The sequence below is a fragment of the Pelmatolapia mariae genome, linkage group LG18 (assembly GCF_036321145.2).
Source record: "Pelmatolapia mariae isolate MD_Pm_ZW linkage group LG18, Pm_UMD_F_2, whole genome shotgun sequence".
Lineage (NCBI taxonomy): Eukaryota > Metazoa > Chordata > Actinopteri > Cichliformes > Cichlidae > Pelmatolapia > Pelmatolapia mariae.
In genome coordinates, this window is record NC_086243.1 from 33,935,535 (window position 1) to 33,959,563 (window position 24,029).

Here is a 24,029-nt window from a genome sequence, read left to right on the forward strand (position 1 = left end):
AACTGTGTGGGGTGATGGAGCACCTCTTCAACCTGGGCCTGAGGCTGGGGAGAGTCCCACAGCTCTGGAAAACCTCCTGTGTTGTACCAATGCCAAAGACTTCACGCCCCAAGGACCTCAACAGCTATAGGCCAGTGGCTCTGACATCCCACCTGATGAAGACCCTGGAGCGGCTGGTCCTGGCTCAGCTTCGGCACCTTGTGAGCTCATCACTGGACCCACTTCACTGATGGGGGACGACAAGGAGTACAGAGTACAGAGAACTGACACAAGGCTTTGTGGACTGGTGCCAGCAGAACTACCTCCAGATCAACACTATTAAAACCAAGGCGGTGGTGGTAGACTTCCGCAGGCACAAACATCCTCCACTGCAACCACTGAACATCCAAGGTATGGACATTGAGGCTGTGGACAGCTACAGGTACCTTGGTGTTCATCTGAACAATAAACTGGACTGGACTCATAATTCAGATGCCCTCTACAGGAAAGGTCAGAGCAGGCTGTACCTGCTGCAGAGACTCTTTTGGAGTGGAGGGCCCACTCGTGAAGACCTTCTATGACTCTGTGGTGGCCTCAGCTATCTTTTACGGTGTGGTCTGCTGGGGTGGCAACATCTCAGCCGGGGACAGGAAGAGACTGAACAGGCTGATCCGCAGGGCCAGCTCTGTTCTAGGATGCCCTCTGGACCCAGTGGAGGTGGTGAGTGACAGGAGAATGGTGGCTAAGCTGTCATCACTGTTGGACAACATCTCCCACCCCATGCATGAGACTGTGACAGCACTGAGCAGCTCCTTCAGTGGCAGGCTGCGACACCCACGATGTGGGACGGAGAGATTTTGCAGGTCTTTCCTCCCCACTGCTGTCAGACTCCACAACAAAGACTTCAACTGATCAAACACACACATCCACACATGTGCAATAACACTAAGTGCAATACTCTTTCTGGCATCGTTGTATTATACTCATATTGTATATAGCATTTGTATTCTATTTTATTCAATTGTATATAGTATTATATTTTATTTTATTCTATTGTGTACAGTATCTTATTGATATTTTATATTTCCAGTGTTTTTCTCTAATTTTTCTGTGCAACTTTGCACTGTTTTGTGGGACTAATAAAAGTTATCTTATCTTATGTTATTAATATTAATGGAATATGCTGTTTACAAATGTAATCAACCATTTTCACATTTGCAAACCTCAATGGATAAATATTACGATGTTACCTTTAAAAGCAATCTAATTAGTTGGACGACATGTTGATGTGTATAAGAATAATTCAGAGTGAATAATCAGAGTCTTTAGTTGTCGAACTCGAGGTAAAGGGTGAGGCGTTAAAGAAGTTAAAGAACTATTTGTGGCAAAGGAGATAAGATGACACTCACAACATGATTTCAGTCTCATTGCTGCAGTCCACCAAAGTAAGTTTTGGAACTCATACAAAGCCTCTCTTTATTATACAGACTCAGCACAGAGGGTCATCATTCCCCAGAAGAGATTTGAAGTCCGTCATATCAATGTAGTGGCAGCCATGTTTAGAGCAAATCCAGTAAAATGATATTATTCATGTTACTATGATCAGTTGTCACTGTCCACTCGCATTTTTTAAGTATGCTACTGGTAAACAAGCAAAGATTCCACGAAATACATGAAAAACCAGTTTGTGAAAAATAACTGTTTTTTTCAGCTAACATCACTCCATGTTTCCTCATTCTTCCTCTCCTGTACAACCTCTCTGTCCTCATCAGTCAACTAGAAATGAAAAAATAACAAAAATTATAATAAGAATTATTATTATCAGAGCAAGTTGAGGATCTATAATTGATAACAGTACAACACACTGCTTAGTTATGTGAAATCATCATCAGCGAATGTGGGTAAAACAGAAGCTACAGCTTTATGATTTTTGACCACATGTCCTCCCTCACCTGTTTCTTTTTACTTACTCTCTCCCTGCTGTCTTCATCCTGCTCTCTCCCTTTCTCTCCCTCTCTATCCTCCTCTCTCAGTCTTTGTGCCATCACCCAAAAGTTAAATGTTAATAAACTGATCCATATCAATTTGTAGTATTATTCAAACTCCTGATTGACATAAACAGGTAATATCACTTTGACTTGCTGTCACCTGGATCTGGAGCTGTACTGGAAACAAATACTGAAGCCAATTCAATGAAAGGAATATAAACCTTCAACAAAGTAAAATAATAAAATACATCAGCTTCTTCAACTCGTGATATACCAGCAGACTAATGGATGGAAATTAGCTAATAATCTTTACTGATTTAAGCTTCATTAGCTAACTTTTTTTGACACTATTTAGAAAACAAACACATTAAAATGACCAGACAGTTTATAAGTCAGAGTAACACTCATGCATTATCAAAACAGTTTTAACTTTTGCTGTATTTCAGATAAAGTCTGTTTTAAATCTGCATCACTCATTTGTGTCATGAAATCTCTGCATCTTCTTTCTGTCACAAACTTCTTGAGGCTACTAATGAAATGCCAGGCTGCTGAAGCAGCTACATTTCTGTGTGTCAGCACTATAACAAAATGACATCAACAACTCTGGACATAAAACCTGTTTTCATTCTATTCTGTTCTGTCAACAATAGACAAATTTGGAAAATATAACATTTTAAGTTAATTCCAGAAAATAATTCTAAAATACGCTATTATTACTGCTGTTAATACAGTTATTTTTAGGGGGTTCTGTGATGAAATATAGAGGAAATATAGGTGTGCCTGAGCATCCCCAAAAAGTGTCTAAATTGCCAAAGTGGCGTTTGCATGTTCTCCCCGTGTTTGCGTGGGTTATCTCTGGGTAAATGAGTACAAATGAGGAAGCAGGATCATATTTCAGCTCCATGATGCGTTTCTCTAATGTTTATATCAACATTACTGTCTCTTCTTGCGGGCGGTCTATCCTTCAAGCTCAGGTCCTCTACCAGAAGCCTGGGAGCCTGAGGGTCCTGCACAGTATCTCAGCTGTTCCTAGGACTGCACTTTTCTGGGCAGAGATCACGGGTAGGGCGTAGGTGTTGATAGCCCGGACCTTGTTCTTACCTTTCATCTGACTCCTCAGGACTTGCCTGACCCTCTGCAGGTACTTGGTGGTTGCGGCCTTCCTAGCAGCCTCTTCATAGTTCCCATTTGCCTGTGGGATCCCCAGGTACTTCTAACTAATAATGAATCACATTTATATAGCGTTTTTCAGGACCCTCAAAGCACTTGACAATTCCACTATTTATTCACAGGAGGCAGCTACAGTTGTAGCCACAGCTGCTCTGGGGCAGACTGACAGAAGCGAGGCTGCTATATCGCATCATCAGCCCCTCTGGCCATCACCAGTAGGTGAAGTGTCTTGCCCAAAGACACAACGACCGAGACTGTCCAAGCCGGGGCTCGAACCGGCAACCTTCCGATTACAAGACAAACTGCCAACTCTTGAGCACCGATTGCCCGACTGTCCTCCATGTCTGCAATGTTGCCTTCTGGTAGTTCAAGCCCCTCAGTTCTGACTACCTTCCCTCTCTTTGTTATCATCTGACTACATTTCTCCAGCAATATGTTAAGAGAACATATTATTGTATGATCTGCTGTACAATATAAAATGCCTTGAGGTGACTGTTGTTGTGATTTGGCGCTATATAAATAAAATTGAATTGAATTGAATATGTCTGTGTAGGTTCTCAGGTCATGGTGCTCTAACGAGCTCAGAAAGAAAAGCGACTGGACTTCTTTGAGTTTCTTGAAGACGTTTCACCTCTCATCCAAGAAGCTTCTTCAGTTCTAAGAGCAATTGTTCTAGAGTCCCAGCTCATTAAGAGAACATTAACACTGTGAATGAATGATGGAATTTATTCCAGAAGAAACTGTATTAAAAATGCATTACTAATAAACAATAATCATTGTCATTGTCCTGGGTCTTCGACTCTGTTTTTGTGTTTATAGCTTATGTTCTAGTTCAATACTGGTGTATTGAGCTTAGTGTTCCTTAGTTTCAAATCTGTGTCTTTCAGCCTTCCCAGTCAGTCAGATTTCTACCTGTGGCCTGTTCCCTCGTTATCCTCATCGTGTATATATTTCACTAGCAGGGACCACTCCCTTGGTAACAATGAGCAATGAGGGATGAGGGAGTGTGATTAGTGCTGCGGTTTGGGGAAGGCCTTGAAGGGGACTGGCGACGGCTCTCGGGCCGGGCAGATCCCCATGTACTAACGAGAAATAAAGGGAGGAAAGGAAGAGAGGAGAGGACAGGAGAAGAGAGGAAAGAAAAAAGGGGGGACAGGGTGGGGCATGAAAATGAGAACAGCGGGTATTGGAGAAAGGGGGCTTTTATAGCCTGAGGCCAGAGGGGGCATGAAGGAGGAGTGGTCCCGCTCCTGAAATTCAGATGATATCTCCACTATCTGTATTTCTCTCTGTCCTCTGTCGTGTTCTTCCTTATTGTAGGGAGTGGTTCTGTGTGTCTGTTTTCCTTCCCTTGAGTGATGTTTTGTGACTGTTTATTAGGGTCTTTTTTGCCTTTTGTTTTTGTTACCCATTTTTCAAGCCTTAAAGCTGTGAATCTTTTAGTTCAGTTGTGTGTTGCTGAGTCCTGTGTTCTCTGATCCACAACATTCCTTGCTACAAACCTGCACCTGCAGATACGACAAATCATATTAATGACTAAATAAATTAATTCTTAGTCTTATTACAATGAACAAACTTAATGATCATTGTAATAAATCCATGTTTTTTTTTCATGTTACTAAAGATAAAACTCTTTGGCTTTTGAAATTTTCATTTGTTTCATGTAAAATTGTAAACTATTAAAAGAAAACCATAAAGAAATAGAATCCAGCTTAAGAAAAGCCAAGAGCTCCTGTAGAAATATTAATTAAAAATTATTGTGTTAAGTTATTATTCACTGGTACGTAAAAATCTCCCTGAGCTCAGTATGTTTGTGACTCTGAGATGGAGGTGAAATCTGTGAACCTGGGCTGTGGTTTACTGCTCTCTTCCTGTCACAAACACTGTTTGACATCTGTTCATCTGTTGGTTTTTGTTCAGGCTGCAGGGATCATTTCTCACTGTGGGGGCAGAAACCCAACAGTAGCAGTAGTAGATGGCTGAATGATGAAGTCCGAAGTTCTTTATGTTGAGCACAGACGCAGTCTGAAAATGTTTGAATGTTCCTGTTTCTTTCTTCTGGTACCAGCTTACTGATCCATAACACTGGTGAGTCCCATCACAGTCGATGGAGACATCGTCTCCAACTCTCTTGATCAGTTCCGAATCCTCCTGAAACAGCTGTGCTGCCATGGTAACCAGTGCTGCAGAGGCACAGACAGATAGATGAAGGTTAGTGTGACAGTGTTTGTTACAGGTTGACTTTGTTGGCTCCTGATTGGCTGGAAACACTCACCTGAACACAGACAGCACAGAGCAGCAGCTGGGAGGAAAAGCATTTTGTGCAGTGGTGTTTCCTCTGGTGAACCTGGGGAGAAGTGGCGCTCTGATGCAGCTGAGGCCAAACAAGGACGAGCTGTGAGATCAGACGAGGGCCACATGGTTTCTAACAGGTCCTCAAAGCTCCCATCAGCCCCTGCGGCCCACAGATAAGACTGCTGCTGCTGATTGACAGCTCAGCTGAAGCTGCTGTGTGGTTTCATCGTCTTCATTTCAATCTGACAGCAGATCCAAAAATCTGGGTCACATGATGCAGAAACACTCAAACACATTCATGTTCCCACAAACACATTCAGGTTGCTGTGAATTTAGTAACACACACTGTTATCTGTGGTTTTCTCCTTTATATAGCTTGTTGAATTTGTTCACCTTTTCTTTGTTTTTCTGAAACAAAATGAATAAATAATATTCACAGCATCTCATTTTTAAATATTCTGTCTTATTGACGACAGTTTTAAGAATCATTCAAAATGATGATCATCAATTATAATATCTATAAACAGTAATAAAAACAGGGCTGTGTTTTACGTCAGCTTCAGCTTCATTTATTTGTACCCATGGTTAGATTTCATTTGCAGTAGGCAGTCATCCACCTTTACATACACATTTACACAACAGTACAAAAGTACTTTTTGATTCATGAAAGAGAAATAAGACAAATGTTGCCTTTGTATCATCTCTGATATAGAAGGTATCATTTGAAGATGTGAGTGAAGGACACAAATATTTTGATCTGGTGTTGTTCTACATTTTAGGACTAAAAGACAGAAGGAAGAAAGTGAAACTGACTGTGCGAGGGGTTGAAGTCATGAAGTAAAGTGGAGGCCGCTGACTGCTGTTACTTTCTGCTGTACAGGTTAAACAGGGACTCACAGTCAGCCTGCTAGAACATTTGGATGAAGAGAAAAAGGAGGAAAAAGACTTTGAGGGAAAATCCAATAAGATCAGCATGTTTTTAATGTGGGAATACAACAGTTTCCTCCACCATGACACACACTGGAGCCTCTTTTTGCTCACAGCTTCACTGTTTGTCTCAAAGTTCAGTTTGGAGGCCAAAATTGTTCCAACACATTTGTAAGTTTGCACTAATTTCACTGTGTGAGCCTTAATGGATGTAATCAAAGAATCAGTCAGTGAAATATGAAGCTGTGCTGTAAGTTTGGAGGAGAAAAGTGTCTCAGTGAGTTTAATGAGGTGAACACATGAATACAGAGCACTGACTGACACGTACACACTCCTTTAATGAGTCGCACACATTTTTGTGACTTCATTAAATGTCAAAGTCAAAAATGACACCTAACAACACACAACAAGCTGCGACCACATTATTGTGTGTTTGCTGTTTGTGTGCTTTGTTTCCTGTTATGATAGCAGGCATACAGCCATGTTCTCAATGTCTCAGCTATCATTGATTGTTTCTGCTTTTCCTCTTCTATTAGGCACTTCAACTCAATGAATGACACACAGAAAGATTTCATGACTGTGTTCTTCAAAATAAGGAGAATATGTTATCTGCATCTGAATGACTCATGTTGCCTTGTTTCTACTTTGTTTGCATATTTCTGCTTTTTGGAAACGATTTTCTGAATCATTCAGTAGTTTTTGTAATAATAATGACATTTAGCAACACTTCAAAATGATTCTCCAACATTTGCTGTTCAGACTTGATCTGTTCTTACGTGTGTGATATCCAGAATGAAAAACTCAGCTCAGGTAATAAAATGGGAGCTGAGCAGACTGCAGGGGCTTCATGGTCTCTCCTTTGATTCCATTAAAGTTCATTTGTCAGCTCTGAGTTGAGGATTTGAGCTGTTTCTCTCACAGGTGAAGAACACAGATCCTTCCTGGAATCATTCTTGAAGCAGAGTTCATGCTTGTAACTGTCATTGTGTTATTAAAGTGAAAAGCCACAGCTAACGGTGTGGAGGCTGCAGAGCAGAAACCCACACAGCCCGTCTGCTGCAGGAGAGCAAGTTTGGATACAGTCAGTTTGTGCTTCACTCACACGGGTTGTTGTTTATCACACAATGAAAGTAGAATCAAATTCTTCACCTTGAAATCTTTATTATTCACACTTACAAACACAACTACACTGTCTGACATTTGAAAATCAAACAAAATAAACAGAAATCAAACAGAAAACTTGTGATAAAAATATACCTGATGATTTTTGTTACTACAATAAAAGTCACAATAAGTACAAAAAGAATTCTAACTCAGAGTAACAATACATGTAAAGATGTATTTATTTCAGATGATCTTCTAACTATTGAATAAAAAGCCAAAATAAGCACAACACATCATAACTAACATTTGTGATACTGATCAAAGTGATGAATGAGATGAATTGATGAGATTTGATGGTGAGAAAAGGCGAGCAGAAAACAGTCAGTCAGCATGTGTGCAGTTGGTGGACGCTCCCTTGTTTGTGAGGATCATCAGCAGAGAGAGTCCACAGCAGTACACCAGACTCTTCACTATCAGCACTGTGTACAGCAGGCAGAGCAGCTTCACCCTGCACTGAGACTGGAAGGACACTGAAGGACAGACAGACACAAAGAGACAGACAGACAGTCGGGTTATTCCTCTCAGATCAAGGAGAAAAAGTCCAAATAGAAACAGTCACAGCTTCTTCTTCAAGTGGATGAATTGATGTAGTGTTTGTGTCCACTTGGTGGCAGAAGAACTCCACAAGCAGCTAACAAACTGATCTCTGACATATTATGGTCTGTCTGCTGTTTGGTGCTGAGCAGCTAGTGTACAGTGGCTTTATCAGAGCTTGTTGGATGAAGATTTGATCAATTAGTGACACTTCAAGTCCCTAAACTTGTTCCAGCTCCCTCATTGGACATTGGAGCTGTCCATGCAGACAGGCAGCAGGTGATCTTACAGTCAGCTGGCTGCAGAGCTGGCAGGTCTGCTGGCTCTCTCTCTGGAGGACAGGAGGCTGCTGGAGCTGGAACCTCTGAAACAGAAAAGGAGTCAAATGTTTGGAGCTGCAGTGAGAAATGTCAGTCCTCTGCTCCTCTGCTCTCTTTGACAGCATCTCCACATGAAGCTGAATCACTGCTGAACACAGTCACCAAGCCTTCATTACCTTGTTGTGTTTGGGCCTCCACTGTGCCCCCCTCGTGCTTCACCGAGCAGCTGTATTTATATGTGTCAGAATCACTGCCATCAACCATCCTGATGGCAATGGTGCGTCCCGACTCTCTGAGCTCCAGCTGCTCTCCCTCAGCAGGGGGCAGCTCCTCCGGTTCTCCGCCGTTCTTCTTCTGTCTTTTCCAGGAGAACTGGACCAGAGGAGGAAACATGGCTGAGGCCACACACAGCAGGGAGCTGTTCCCCTCCAGGTGGGCTCTGGATGCTGCTGGGTACACGCTCACCACGGGCTTCACTACCTGCTCATCTGAAGTTTGACAGCAGCAACAAGCAGCACAGACACACATTCACACAGTCAGCAGCAGCTTCCAGCACTGCACTGCATTCAGTCTGATCCTGGAAACTACATGGACTCTGATCACTAAACTACTCATCAATACAGCACAAAGTTCACTACATACACTGGATTCAGCTTCATATCAAACACAGTCATCACCTCATGTCATCACGGCTCACATGTGGAACACTCAACATGATTTTAAAAGTCAAATTAATTTTTTTTCAATTTCATCCGTCATGTGTTTACTTTCTATTGTTTTATAGAAATTGAATTCAGTCAAATTTTAAAATATATACATTTGTCTTTATACAAGTGAAAATGTATTTTTCTTATTAGTCCTTAGACACGAGTTCTAACAGAGATACTCTTCTGTCCAAAAATAAATTCATCTTTTTTCATATTGTTTTGTATTATTACAGTTTTTCTCGATTGCTTAAACACTATAACCAATCTTTTGAACTAAAATTTCAAAACCATAATGCTATTTTTCAAAAACCACACCCGTTTCCCTGAACTATAAACACTATTCCCCTGCTTTAACACATGAGTCAGATGTGGTGAACTGTTACTGCAAAACTCTACACACAAATCCCTACATTTTTCAGTGCTTACACCATGTGGCCATTTAGAAAGCACTTGCATTCAATAATGTTAACTTAAGTCAGCACAGCTTGAGCTCAATTAGCACACAATTAACCAAGTGGAAACACTACGAGTCAAAATTTATCACACATCAATCAGAAACTCATTCAGGTTTGAAACAATGGATTCAAAGAGATGCAAAGGAAGAGGTTGAGGAGGAAAAGGAGGTCTAGGACACCAAGGAGGAGGTGGAGGAACATAATTGGCCATTGGGCTATTGTAAATGTCCCTGGTCAGCGTGGAGGGAATGTCACTCTGTGCGCAGCCATCAGCCAACGAGGGGTACTCCACCGCCATGCCATTCTAGGACCCTATAACACTATGCTTCTCCTTGCTTTTCTTGATGGCCTAAGACAACATATGTTCCAGCGGGACTACAGTGAACCAGCACAGCCAGAGCAGCCTCACTATGCTGTTGTTTGGTGTAATGTCAGCTTCCATCACACTGCTCTGGTTCATGACTGGTTTACCAATAACCCAAGGTTTTCTAACATCTTTCTGCCTGCATACTCTCCCTTTCTAAACCCAATAGAGGAGTTATTTTCGGCGTGGCGGTAGAAAGTGTATGACAGAGAACCTTATGTCCGTGTTCACCTCCTCCGGGTCGTGGAAGAAGCCTGCCTATACATATCAGTAGATGCATGCCAGTGGTGGATCAGGCATGCAAGAGGATTTTACCCCCGCTGCCTGGCCAGGGCCAATATAGCCTGTGATGTGGATGAGATTCCCGGGCCTGACCCAGACCACAGACAGGATGCTGAGGTGGAATAATGTTTTTGATGTGTGTTGTACTGTATGGTACATGAATAAAAATGTGCCACTGTATGTACATTGGATCTTTTGTGTTCATGATGTGAAAAGGTTTTTGAGGGGAAGAACCACAAGCAACATAACTTGCCAGTTTTTGAAATATTGTTTTAAATTTATTGCACCAATGTGTAAGACTATGTTGTAGTGTGTGTGTTTTTGAGGCCTTGTGTGTGATGTCTGTGGGCAAAGTTTGTTTTTTCAGCAAGAGTGAATGGTTTTGAGTGTAGAGCTTAATTTTGACCTGAAAATACAGTGTTTGGGAAATTGGGTGAGACGTTATGGATTTGTGTTTACTGTTTTGAGAATACGAGTCATAGTTTCAAGAAAAGTGTTTAAGCAATCGAGAAAAACTGTAATAAAATTAAATATCATTTCACAAAATTCAACTCAGCAGATAAAATTTCCATTCTTCTTGTCTTTGATATATTTTACCATAAAGACCATATTTGTCTTTCAGAATTATTTATTCTTAAATATTTTTGTGTAAAAATTGGAAAAGTAATGCAGTGATTATTTTAAGTTATGTTTTTATTCATATAAAAAACTGTAGCAACCATTTTAAAACACTAAAACTGAAAATGTGAATGAAATGTTTTCAATAATACGACATATACGTCATTATATTTTTAGTTATAAAATTATATGACAAAGTATCTTTAATAAAAAATCGTATCGAAAAGCATTTTGTAATATTTAAGTATTATTAACTTTTTATTGTCACGTACAAATCCACACACACGACTTAATCTCATAAATAAATATCATAGTTTAACAATATCATATTCATCCTAAATTTATATGTCATATCATTTCTGAGTTTTATTATCAGTATCTGTTTTTATCATTTTATTTACCAGAAAACACTCTTTGAAGTAGCTACATAAATGTTTGACTATTAAAGAAATATTTGTTCGTCAACATAAAGCAAATATTTCCTGAAACCATATTTGTTGATCTATATTAATTTAATTTTAACATCAAATATGATCTTGTGTTAAAAACCAGCAGATGGTGCAGAATTACTGAGATGATCAAATCCTAAATATTTGTAACATCACTAATATTTGCAGAAACAAAGAATAACTTTAGTTGTTCAGTGAGATTTAAACATGTTTTCAGAGATTATTGAGCTTTTCTTATGTAACAATGGCTGCAGATGAATTCTCTACTAATGATGAAAAACTAACATGTAAAGCCTGAAGCAGCAGAAACTGACTTTAAACACATTTTCAGCTTCTACAATAAAACAACTGAAGGAAAATAAATGTTTGTTCTTACCTGTTACAGACAGTTTAGTTCCAGAGCCAAAGACGAAGTAGTAACCTCCTCTCACAGTGAGACAGACTGCTACAAAAACCTGTCTGCTGATGAATGTGTCAGCTGAGGTGAATGAGTCCAAATGAGGAAGCAGGATCATATTTCAGCTCCATGATGTGTTTCTCTAATGTTCATATCAACATGACTGTCTCTTCTTCTCTTTTCTTTTAGCCACACTAGCAGCACGGCTCTGATGTTAATGTCAGTCTGTTGGTCAGTCCACTACTTTAGTCCACATGAAAATAGAAAATCACTATATAAGCACCAGTCCATTTATCCCATCAATGATACCACCACTACAATGAAACATGCTGCTGATAGTATCATGGTTTGACCCATCTGACTCACCATCATTAATCACACAATCAATTTTGAAGTAAACGAGTAAATTCTACGGAAAACTATCAGAACATCTGTCTGTGACCTGAATCTCAGGAGAAAGTGGGCCATGCAGCACCACAATGACACAAACGAGCCAAGTTCTTTTTCTTTGTTCCAAATATGGTGAAAGAAAAATAATCCAGTGAATCCAGCGAGTGATGTGATGAGTCTCTGATGTCTTTCTGATGTGGTTTTGTTGCGTCCTTCAAACCACACCTGGTGTATTTTAGAAGTGAAACATGTTGGTCTGCACAGGCTCTTCTATTTTCAACACTGACAGGATTTCCTTTGCTGTTTCTTCTGTCCTGCACATTTTCCTCTGTTTTGTGCAGCTTGATGGAGCTTCTGTAAAAAATAGAGACAGAGTTATTTTTAGTGGTGCGGAGCAAAGAGATGCTTCAGGGATGCTTCTGAAATGTGCTGTGGCATGTCTGCTGGAATCATCAGTGTTGTACTGAATGGCCTCAATCAGCTCCAGCAGCCTCGTAGGAACACAAAGCGTCCATGCCTGCTGTTAAAAATAGATCTTTGGAACAACCAAGTCCAACAGAGTCCAACAAAAATGGTGTGAAAGAGCTGGAAGCGAGCAGTTCATGTGAGAAAATCCAACATGTCAGAATTAAAGCTGCTCTGTGTCAAAAATGGAGTCAAATTCTTCCAAACTGATGTGCTGGACTGATTATCAGTTACTGCAGGTGCTCCAGCCGAGGAGGAGCAGGAACCAGCAGAACTGCCAAACCCCACTGACACACATCACACACACCACAAATGCCACACTCACAGAGAGACAAAGATAGAAAACAGAGGGAGGAAAGATAGATGGTGGGTAGGCAGCAGAGGATCAGGGGACCATAACACCATCTTACACAGTTATTACAGTTTTTCTCGATTGCTTAAACACTTTTCTTGAAACTATGACTCGTATTCTCAAAACAGTAAACACAAATCCATAACGTCTCACCCAATTTCCCAAACACTGTATTTTCAGGTCAAAATTAAGCTCTACACTCAAAACCATTCACTCTTGCAGAAAAAACAAACTTTGCCCACAGACATCACACACAAGGCCTCAAAAACACACACACTACAACATAGTCTTACACATTGGTGCAATAAATTTAAAACAATATTTCAAAAACTGGCAAGTTATGTTGCTTGTGGTTCTTCCCCTCAAAAACCTTTTCACATCATGAACACAAAAGATCCAATGTACATACAGTGGCACATTTTTATTCATGTACCATACAGTACAACACACATCAAAAACATTATTCCACCTCAGCATCCTGTCTGTGGTCTGGGTCAGGCCCGGGAATCTCATCCACATCACAGGCTATATTGGCCCTGGCCAGGCAGCGGGGGTAAAATCCTCTTGCATGCCTGATCCACCACTGGCATGCATCTACTGATATGTATAGGCAGGCTTCTTCCACGACCCGGAGGAGGTGAACACGGACATAAGGTTCTCTGTCATACACTTTCTACCGCCACGCCGAAAATAACTCCTCTATTGGGTTTAGAAAGGGAGAGTATGCAGGCAGAAAGATGTTAGAAAACCTTGGGTTATTGGTAAACCAGTCATGAACCAGAGCAGTGTGATGGAAGCTGACATTACACCAAACAACAGCATAGTGAGGCTGCTCTGGCTGTGCTGGTTCACTGTAGTCCCGCTGGAACATATGTTGTCTTAGGCCATCAAGAAAAGCAAGGAGAAGCATAGTGTTATAGGGTCCTAGAATGGCATGGCGGTGGAGTACCCCTCGTTGGCTGATGGCTGCGCACAGAGTGACATTCCCTCCACGCTGACCAGGGACATTTACAATAGCCCAATGGCCAATTATGTTCCTCCACCTCCTCCTTGGTGTCCTAGACCTCCTTTTCCTCCTCAACCTCTTCCTTTGCATCTCTTTGAATCCATTGTTTCAAACCTGAATGAGTTTCTGATTGATGTGTGATAAATTTTGACTCGTAGTGTTTCCACTTGGTTAATTGTGTGCTAATTGAGCTCAAGCTGTGCTGACTTAAGTTAACATTATTGAATGCAAGTGCTTTCTAAATGGCCACATGGTGTAAGCACTGAAAAATGTAGGGATTTGTGTGTAGAGTTTTGCAGTAACAGTTCACCACATCTGACTCATGTGTTAAAGCAGGGGAATAGTGTTTATAGTTCAGGGAAACGGGTGTGGTTTTTGAAAAATAGCATTATGGTTTTGAAATTTTAGTTCAAAAGATTGGTTATAGTGTTTAAGCAATCGAGAAAAACTGTAACTAATGAGCTCATTGACTAATCTGAAACATCACTTTGATTTTTCTAACAGATTCATTGGAATTTCAGCTCACAGTGGATCTGCAACATGAGCAGCTGAAGACCTTCACACAGTGATTGGTGACGACCTATCAGAGGGAGGAGAGGTGGGGTGAGTGAGCACTTAACAGAGCATAAATTGGAGCCTCAGAGATGTTGAGGGTTTGTTTCCAGCAGTGCTGTGTGATGAGCAGTTCAGATGATCAGACACCAGACCAGGCCTTTAAATATAACATTCCCTTGGGGCTGACTGTTCAGGCCTCTAACATCAACCCTGCTACTAACAAGTTCCACGATCTAGGGGGGAGCTGTCATACTGAGGTGACTGGTAGGATTTGACCTGCAAGGCTACTCACCTCTTTTTTTTTGTCAGTGGACAGAGGGAAAACACCTGGACTTTGGTCATTAGAGCTGGGCGAGTCCCCTCACCCACACCGGCTCTATGTGAACTCTACATTGCCTGCTGGGTAAGACCAGCTCAACTATAAATCAGCTGTGCAGATGTGAAACTGGTGATTGTTGGATCTCCACTTTTTACTGTGTGTATGCTTGTGTGTGGTTCCCTGTGTGGCTTGTGTGTGTTTGTTACCTTTGTGGTGGGGAGCCTTTCTCGGCAGTGTCCCAGGTTTCTTTTGCCCCGATCCAAAATGGAAAAGCTCTCCTGCGGAGACTAGCTGCTGGCGCCATGTCGGGCAGGTCGCACACTCGGTGCTTGCCTGGAGTCCTGCATCCAGCATTCCCCTGGAATATTGCTGATAGCCTCGCAGGGTCACGTATCCAGTAGGTCCTGCTGTGGATCCCCTGCGCATCGTGTGGGAGTTCTCTGGTGGACATCGAGCTGTTCTCACAGTCTCATGAGTTCGTGCTCGGTACCATCTCCATGCTCGCTGTTGTAAGCTGTGTTCCCTCTGGGAACATGCCATGCAGACCAGGTAAGCTCCACAGTCCTGCATGGACTGTTTCATATTGCCGGCACATACCAGAGAGGCTCATGCTCGCTTTTTTTACTCTAAGCGTACCAGCCAACCACTTCCCGACATGCCTAAGGCTAATGTAGGGAAGGTGGATGCCTCACACGCAATGGCAGAGTGTCCTCAATATGCTGTGTAGCCAGCTCCCTGTCTCACCAGCCAGGGGCTACTGGAGGACAGTTATCAGGAGGACTTTGAGGCTGAGTCCACCCTCTATTCCTGCTACCTGTCCTGCGGGCAGCCCCCAGCAAGCTCATGTTTTTTGAGGTGATGGACAGGGCATTCACAGCTCTGGATATTGGGTCGTGTTCCCAGCTTGGTCCCCACCGCTGAGCTGGCTACACCTCCAGACCCCCTCCCCTGTCTGTGGAAAGTGCAGGGCAGCCGATCTGCTCTGGGGACGGACCCTTGGTCACGTCACGACAGCCTTTGTCTCCACGGTCGGCTTAGCGTCTTGCTGGCAGATCATAGCGACCTGCTCCGTAAAAATGTTTTGTATGTAAAAGATTTTGAGGAATGGTTCAGTATTAGTACAAATTTTTTCAGTCTACCTGAAACACTTTAGAAGATTTTAATGATCACAAAAATCAGATGTTGGTGGTGGTATGATAATAAAGAGAGCAACACATAACACTCACCTTTCTCTGTGGATGTCCAACCAGGGTAACACACGGCAATCCCAGCATGTGAGAACATCATCTTTGGGATGTTTTCCTTAAAAATCTCTATGTTGATGAGATGAATAATGTTTACACTTGATCTGCGAAAGAAGCTCAACACAACATCATCAATGTGACCCCTGGTGTTGTTAACAGAAAATACAAAGTTACTGTCACATAAAATATAAGAAAAGTTTAGAGAAAGTTCAGAGAATAAGATCCAAATCCACTTGCTGGCACAAAAAACACAACCTGATATCCAAGGTAAAATACTGTGAGTTAGAAGTGGAATTAGAGAGGAGTGGCGATATCACGGCCACTGAACTGTGATTTTTAATAAAATGTTTTAAAGAACAAACAGTGTGCTCTGTAGAGCTGTTTGACAGCCAGAATACACAGACAGAAGTCCTGCTCTCACACTGACAGCAGTGATGGACACGTACGACTTCATGATGGCTGCCAAACACACAAAGAACATGACAGGATCAACAACCTGTTAAACAGTTTTAGCAGTTTTTATAGAAAATGTCATCTCTGTCATTCTAACTGTACGCGATCATTAGCTAGATTAGCCACACTGTATTATACGGTTGTTGCTAGCTAGTTAGCGATGCTGCACACCTGTTACTCCCATAGTCTTTATTCTTCAGTGATTCCACAGGTCTCATTTTTTCTTATACTATTTTAGACAGAGATGACATCAGCAGCAGACTCCGCAGAGACCCATAGTTACTGTTAGTATCTGAATTATATGGATTTTAAACAGTTTTAGATTCAGTTCACACAGAGCGCTCTACAGCCTGGTAACATGGAAAGTTTAAATGAAATAAAGCAGACTGACAAAAGGTTTCATACAAGTGTAATTTGTTCTTTTCATTTAATAACAGGGTCCAAAGTCCACATTATTATCAACAGCTACATTCACCCTGGGGAAAAACAAGTGAACGTGACCATGAGGACCAAGCTGGGTTTCCTGGGTCCAGAGGTTTGAGAAACGTCCTCCCTTTCATTTATCACAGCTTCTGTTGACCCACGCAGGAAGACTCCTGATGTGTCATTTCAGAAACATCAGGAACTGAAGGTCACCGCAGGGATCAAGCAGAACTCGCAATCTTCACCAGCAGCTTCCTCAGAGGGAAATCTTCAGACCTCCACTATGCGCCCAAAATAGAAGATGGACATATCTGCATTTCATGAGCAGTGCGATAGAGACCTTTACTTTGTGTGATGTTAGAAGTATTCACATCATCCTCAAATAAAGCACAGAGGCTCTGGACCTTTACATAATGATGTTATATTCAGTCCTGTAGAAAGTCATATTTAGAATATATATGTGACGTCGGACCCCAACACACGCACACACACACACCGTGGTTATGCCAACACACACTTCTTTTATTAAAACTGTGGTTTCAGCTTAACACACGGGACACAGACACTCCCGACGCAGTAGTCGTCTGTCACTGAAACATAAGAAAAGTCACAATCAGTCACTCGTCCCAAACACCTGTTCAGCCCCGCCTCCCCTCCTCTGCAGCGGGCCAGAGACCACACCCACGCCACAATATATTATCTTTTCTGGTTACTCTGGTACGAAGGACTCTGAATGCCTTCATGGTAAAGAACACAAACTAAACACAAGGAGCTAGAGACCAAATACAGGGAACAAGAGTCCAAAATAGAGCATAGCAACAGCACTGAGGCCCAGGAACAGTTCAAAATGAAACAAACAAAAAAGTCCATGAAAGGCGCAGAGGCCCAGGTAACAATCTCGAAAATGTTCAGGGGGCCGGCCTGGAGGTTGACAGCACAATAGTCCAAACCTGGGCGGTTCAGGGGGCCGGCCCAGAGGTCGACGGCCCGAGAGTCCAGAACCAGGCACTTCAGGGGGCCGGCCGTGACAGCGATGATGTCCAGCCAACGGCCTGGGAAGTGGCCGGACAGGACGAGGACGTGCAGGCCGGACAGGACGAGGTGAGGCAGGAACAGACGGTGCAGAAACCTCTGGTGCAGACGAAGCTGGACGTGGTGAGGCAGGACCAGATGGCGCCGAGACCTCTGGTGCCGACGAAGCGGAACCAGCACGTGCGGAGGCCACAGGCAGAGACGAAGCAGGAACAGATGCTGTCGCCTGGCAACCACAGGCGGTGGCGCTGCAGGTGGTGGCGCTGCAGGTGACGGCGTGAAAGCCGCAGGTGGTGGCGCTGCAGGTGACGAAGGCTGGACAGGCCCCTCGGACCCTCCAGCGGAGACAGACAAAGGCTGGTGTGGTTCTCCAGAACCCCCAGCGGGAACAACAGATGAATGCCGGCGGGGACCCTCGGACCCTCCAGCAGGAACAGGTGGCTGGACAGGCTCCTTGGACCCTCCAGCAGAGTCAGGCTGCTGAACGGGCCCTTCGGACTCTTCAGTGGAGACAAACACAGGACCAGCAGGTAACTGAGCTGGTGGCAGAACAGATGACTGAGGAGAGGAGTGGCGGTGGCGAGAGCGCCGTTTTCTTTCGGGATGAGGGAACAGGAACTGGTGGAGAAACAGAGACCACCTCCTCATCCTCCGACCACATAGCTGCCAGGAAAGAGGCTGGTGAATGGACAGGCGAACAAGGTCCCGGCTGGTGTGTGGAAGGAGGGGAAATCCGTGGCAGCGTATGTGGTTGTCACAATTGAGAGTAATTCTTCAGATTAGCAATAGGTGGATCTCAGCTTCCCAATTTTAATTAAAGTCAAAAACACAAAAATCACAGGAGAGGAGCAAAGTTCTATGCCAGCTGTTTTATTGAACAGTGCAGCTCAGCAAAACAGAAGGAAAAGCAAAGCTCCCCTAGGGTGTTTGCCGTAAGCGCATGCAGGTTGGGACCAACCCCAACGGACAGACAGCAGGAAAAAGCCCCGAGGGCTTTCCCAGGTCCCCTTTTAAAGGTACCAGTAGTCCCACCTCCTGCTGCTGAGTAACTTTCCCACGCGCCCAAGAACAGCAGGTGCAGGGTCAAGTACAGGGAAGGGTTTGGGCAGGGCTCTGGCTGATTTTTAACCTGAATATTTCAAACAAATTCAGTAGAAAAAAAATCTATAAATAAATATACAGTCTGTGCTAAAAAATTCATCAGTGGAAAAATTAAATATAAATTTTGACTTCAGCTGCCAAACGTCAGTGCATAAATGTTGGGTTTTTGTTATTTTAATGGTGTTTCTTGTATTTTGTGGACATCAGCTGTGTCAGTAACAAACACATCAGAAACTGGAGCTGATGTTACAGTCTGTGAGTGAAGAACACTGTGAGAACATTTTCAGTCCTCAGTGATTCATCTTCAGTTCAAACTGTTTAATCTGCTGTTAATGATTAATGAGGGATTATTGAAGTGCAAGTTTGGTGTTACTGTCCTTACAGATGTGGAGACAGAAACATGCTGCTGTTTATATTTAATAATCATCTCTGCACAGGAGCTGAAGGAGAGTCCAGCCTGTTGCTCTTACAGTCTAACACTCATAATAAAAGTACAGTAACGTTAGTCAGAGACTGATCGGTGACTTTTCTCTGTTTCTCATATAAACCGTTTCAGTGCCTCATCTTCAGGTCTGAACATCCTTCAGTTCAGTTCAGTCAGAGCAGCAGAGCTAATGTCTGAACTACAGCACTGACTTTAATCAGCATTCAGGCTCACAGTGATTTCTTTAGTCAGGGTAAATTCACTCATGTGCATGGATTAGCTAACAAACACAACTTTCATCATCTTAGCTAGCTAATGACGTTAGTTACTGATTAGCTTACAAACAAAAATTTAACTTCCCGACCAAGTGTGTCGGTGCCTCGGGTCCTTCTGTCAGTTAGTCCTGTTTACTGAAGAACACCTCAGGCTGTCAGTTTGAGACAGTTGGTCCTGGTTTCTAAACGCTGGAGCTCCTCTCAGCGTCCCTGCTCTATCTGTTATTCCCGAACAGAGATACGCAGGTTTCTCCATCACTGCAGCTGCCAGTCAAAGCTGTCATGATGATGCTGCACCCAGTTTAACAGCATTATGGTCGTAATTAGAGTCAAACTCAGGAGGAAGGAAACCTGCAGCCAGACACCATGGAGATTGAAATTTTTTCACTTCATTATTGTCAGGTCGTCCATGTTTTCTAAAGTCATTAGTTTGAATGCGATTGGAGTTTAATCACCTGCCTTTTGACTGTTAGGAGGACGGAGCCGGTGGAAGAGGGGTCCTAATGTGATTGGTCACGTTGATGGACAGTTACACATAAGCGCTGTTTTAAGTTGCTGAATTAACCATCACAGTTACTGTTTGCTGTGTAGCCATGGAAACACTGACAGCTGTCACTGGATCACTTTAATGCTGAAGAAATATTAAAAACTTAAGGATTCATTGACAAGTTCTGATGCCTCAGCACACCTGTTGCTTTACTCACTTGTACAATATCACCTTTTATGATCAAAAACAATTATCATGACGAGCAGCACACATCATTCCTAATAAATTGGAAAAATAGGTTTCATACTCAATTAAGTGAACTTCATTGTACAAACTGTGAGCAAATATAAGAGATGCATATGTTGTTGCCAGAGGGCCACTCAGTAAACATCACATCTGTTGACATCTGTCTGTAGAGCTCCACCCACTGTGGGCTCAGGCTTCACTGTAATAGTTCATGTGATAATATAACAGGCTCTCTGAACAGGCTGTGGAGTGGACAGGAGAGGAGGATGTGACGGGCTCTCCTTTCACAACACAACGTGACAACAGTGAGTGGCTCATCTGTCTGATCTGAACTAGTCTTATAAAACAGTGAAGGCTGTTGCTGCTATTCTCTGTAAATCTAAAGGGTCTTATAACTATATTATATTATAGAATTATAAACTCAGCACATAAAAAAACAGGCAATATGGCAGTCATATCATAAATGTGTGTTCAGTCTCCTGTAAATGAACAGACTCTGTTTTGAAAAGTGCAAATCAGTCCCAGAACAACAGCAAAGGAGCTTCTGAAGATACTGAAACAGGGACAAGGTATAAGTGTACTTCACAAGGTGGCATGAAGAAGAACACTAATGTGGTTGTAGTGCAGAAAACTTCAGGTCATCAGTGAGGAAGTGGACAGATAGACAAAAACTGCAGTTTAAAGAAAGCAAAGTCAAGTTAGGAGAGCGACCATCACAAATCTGATTTCAGTTATATAAAAATTTATGGAGAGAAGCAAAATTCAACAAAGAGTCCTAAAAGCCTGATTCAGTTCCAGCATTTCTGTCAGGAGGACTGGAAGAAAATCCCAGAAACCTCCTGTGATTGAATGACTAAGATTCAGTTTGAGGAAATGAAGTTATGTGAGTTAAACCTCGTGAACTTTTTCTGCTGGTAAATCTGTGTGTTTAGTCCAGTCAGACTCTGATTCTTCTTCAGCAGCGATGCTGGAAATTAAAATAAGCAGCCAAAGCTGCTCAAATGTGATTGGTCAGAAAACAAAAGGAGAAAGCAGAAATCTTGTCCTGTGATTCCAGATTTGACATATTCAGATACAAAATCAGTTTATGTAGATCAGAGAGAAAAGAAGGTAATAGAAAGATGAGGCACCATGACTGATTCATCCTCTATAAACATCCACAGGAAACTGATGGAAATCTGTCCAACAAAATCAGCGTCCTAATGAGCCGCTGCTAGAAGGACAAAATCCTGACCTGACATCAGTCCAAGATTTGTCTTTAAAATGTCCTAAAGTGAAAGTGTCTGGTTAAATGTACTGAAAGGTGTTAAACAACAAGTGCTGCTGGAAGAGTTTTCATGAAGAGAACATTAACACTGTGAATGAGGGATGGACTTTGATTCAGTTTGACACAATCTGTTTTTCTTTCACTTTGAATAAATGTTTTTGTGGAAGTTTGATGTCATCTGTTCCTCTTGTTTCTGTCTTAAAACAGGAAAAATCTGTTTAAACAGAAATAAATAGAATTGAATTTCTGACAGCAGTAAATAAAAATCTCCCTGAGCTCAGTATGTTTGTGACTCTGAGATGGAGGTGAAATCTGTGAACCTGGGCTGTGGTTTACTGCTCTCTTCCTGTCACAAACACTGTTTGACATCTGTTCATCTGTTGGTTTTTGTTCAGGCTGCAGGGATCATTTCTCACTGTGAGGAGCAGAAACCCAACAGGCGCAGTAGTAGGTGGCTGAATGATCGCTCTTAACTTTCTGTGCCTTCAACTCGCAGCCATTACGATTAATCTCAACTGAGAAATCTCTTTTCTGAGGATGATTGTAATAATTTGAACTGATTGCATTATCTCTTTTATCAATAGCAAGAATAATTTTAAAGGTTTTAGCATGATTCCTCTGGATCCAAAATATCCAGCTACTACACTGATTAATCCCTCCACATGTAAAACTGACTTTTTCTCCAACTCTCCTGGTCATTGTTGGACCATCCTGAATCAGCTGTTCTGCTGCCATGGTAACCAGTGCTGTAGAGACACAGACAGATAGATGAAGGTTAGTGTGACAGTGTTTGTTACAGGTTGACTTTGTTGGCTCCTGATTGGCTGGAAACACTCACCTGAACACAGACAGCACAGAGCAGCAGCTGGGAGGAAAAGCATTTTGTGCAGTGGTGTTTCCTCTGGTGAACCTGGGGAGAAGTGGCGCTCTGATGCAGCTGAGGCCAAACAAGGACGAGCTGTGAGATCAGACGAGGGCCACGTGGTTTCTAACAGGTCCTCAAAGCTCCCATCAGCCCCTGCGGCCCACAGATAAGACTGCTGCTGCTGATTGACAGCTCAGCTGAAGCTGCTGTGTGGTTTCATCGTCTTCATTTCAATCTGACAGCAGATCCAAAAATCTGGGTCACATGATGCAGAAACACTCAAAAACATTCATGTTCCCACAAACACATTCATGTTCCCACAAACACATTCAGGTTGCTGTGAATTTAGTAACACACACTGTTATCTGTTGTTTAACAGCTGTGATGATAACACTAAATATACAAACTAAATATAACAAAACTATTAATAATAATACAAATATAAATTATTATGCTGTAAAAATAACTTAAAAGTAAAGAAAACATTGTAAATACAATAGATTTAACAATATTTAGAGTAAAAATCTTATTTTGAAACAAACACATGTGGTTCTGTTGTGTGTTTAAAATATGTGCACACTGTGGTTCTTTCCCACATCTTCTAATGTGTTTTATTCCAAGTTGGTTTCAGACTGAAGGATTCATTAAACCCTTTTTAAGAATCATTCAAAATGATGATCATCAATTATAATATCTATAAACAGTAATAAAAACAGGGCTGTGTTTTACGTCAGCTTCAGCTTCATTTATTTGTACCCATGGTTAGATTTCATTTGCAGTAGGCAGTCATCCACCTTTACATACACATTTACACAACAGTGCAAAAGTACTTTTTGATTCATGAAAGAGAAATAAGAAAAATGTTGCCTTTGTATCATCTCTGATATAGAAGGTATCATTTGAAGATGTGAGTGAAGGACACAAATATTTTGATCTGGTGTTGTTCTACATTTTCGGACTAAAAGACAGAAGGAAGAAAGTGAAACTGACTGTGCGAGGGGTTGAAGTCATGAAGTCAAGTGGAGGCCGCTGACTGCTGTTACTTTCTGCTGTACAGGTTAAACAGGGACTCACAGTCAGCCTGCTAGAACATTTGGATGAAGAGAAAAAGGAGGAAAAAGACTTTGAGGGAAAAATCCAATAAGATCAGCATGTTTTTAATGTGGGAATACAACAGTTTCCTCCACCATGACACACACTGGAGCCTCTTTTTGCTCACAGCTTCACTGTTTGTCTCAAAGTTCAGTTTGGAGGCCAAAATTGTTCCAACACATTTGTAAGTTTGCACTAATTTCACTGTGTGAGCCTTAATGGATGTAATCACAGAATCAGTCAGTGAAATATGAAGCTGTGCTGGAAGTTTGGAGGAGAAAAGTGTCTCAGTGAGTTTAATGAGGTGAACACATGAATACAGAGCACTGACTGAGACGTACAGACTCCTTTAATGAGTCGCACACATTTTTGTGACTTCATTAA

The 24,029-nt window shown here is 42.1% G+C and overlaps 2 protein-coding genes across 2 annotated transcripts in view; both read right to left on the reverse strand.

The window, feature by feature from the left end:
- LOC134616205 (uncharacterized) overlaps nucleotides 1-5,557 on the reverse strand; it is a 28,241-nt gene extending 22,684 nt beyond the window's left edge. Inside the window, exons 1-3 of the mRNA XM_065469532.1 lie at nucleotides 5,413-5,557; nucleotides 5,211-5,320; nucleotides 3,069-3,159 (exon numbers count right to left, since the gene is read on the reverse strand). Coding sequence (XP_065325604.1) covers nucleotides 3,069-3,159; nucleotides 5,211-5,320; nucleotides 5,413-5,557 — 346 coding nt within the window. The remainder of the gene's footprint in view (nucleotides 1-3,068; nucleotides 3,160-5,210; nucleotides 5,321-5,412) is intronic.
- A 2,036-nt stretch (nucleotides 5,558-7,593) lies between these two features.
- LOC134617647 (immunoglobulin lambda-1 light chain-like) lies at nucleotides 7,594-22,729 on the reverse strand. Its single transcript, XM_063462969.1, has 6 exons — nucleotides 22,527-22,729; nucleotides 22,105-22,434; nucleotides 11,629-11,673; nucleotides 8,554-8,865; nucleotides 8,347-8,421; nucleotides 7,594-7,993 (listed from the first exon to the last, which is right to left on the reverse strand). The coding sequence occupies exons 1-6, from the start codon at nucleotides 22,567-22,569 to the stop codon at nucleotides 7,845-7,847; spliced, it is 954 nt and encodes a 317-aa protein (XP_063319039.1). The 5' UTR covers nucleotides 22,570-22,729; the 3' UTR covers nucleotides 7,594-7,844.
- Nucleotides 22,730-24,029: the final 1,300 nt, after the last annotated feature.

Bases quoted from the DNA above. Each gene is read 5' to 3' on its own strand.
- LOC134617647 (XM_063462969.1), bottom strand. From the start codon at position 22,569: ATGCTTTTCCTCCCAGCTGCTGCTCTGTGCTGTCTGTGTTCAG. The intron at 11,674-22,104 runs GTGAGAAATGAT...CTGTGAGAGGAG, and splicing joins TTGGGTTTCTGCTCCTCACA to GTTACTACTTCGTCTTTGGC. The intron at 8,422-8,553 runs GTAATGAAGGCT...TTTCTGTTTCAG, and splicing joins GGAGGCCCAAACACAACAAG to AGGTTCCAGCTCCAGCAGCC.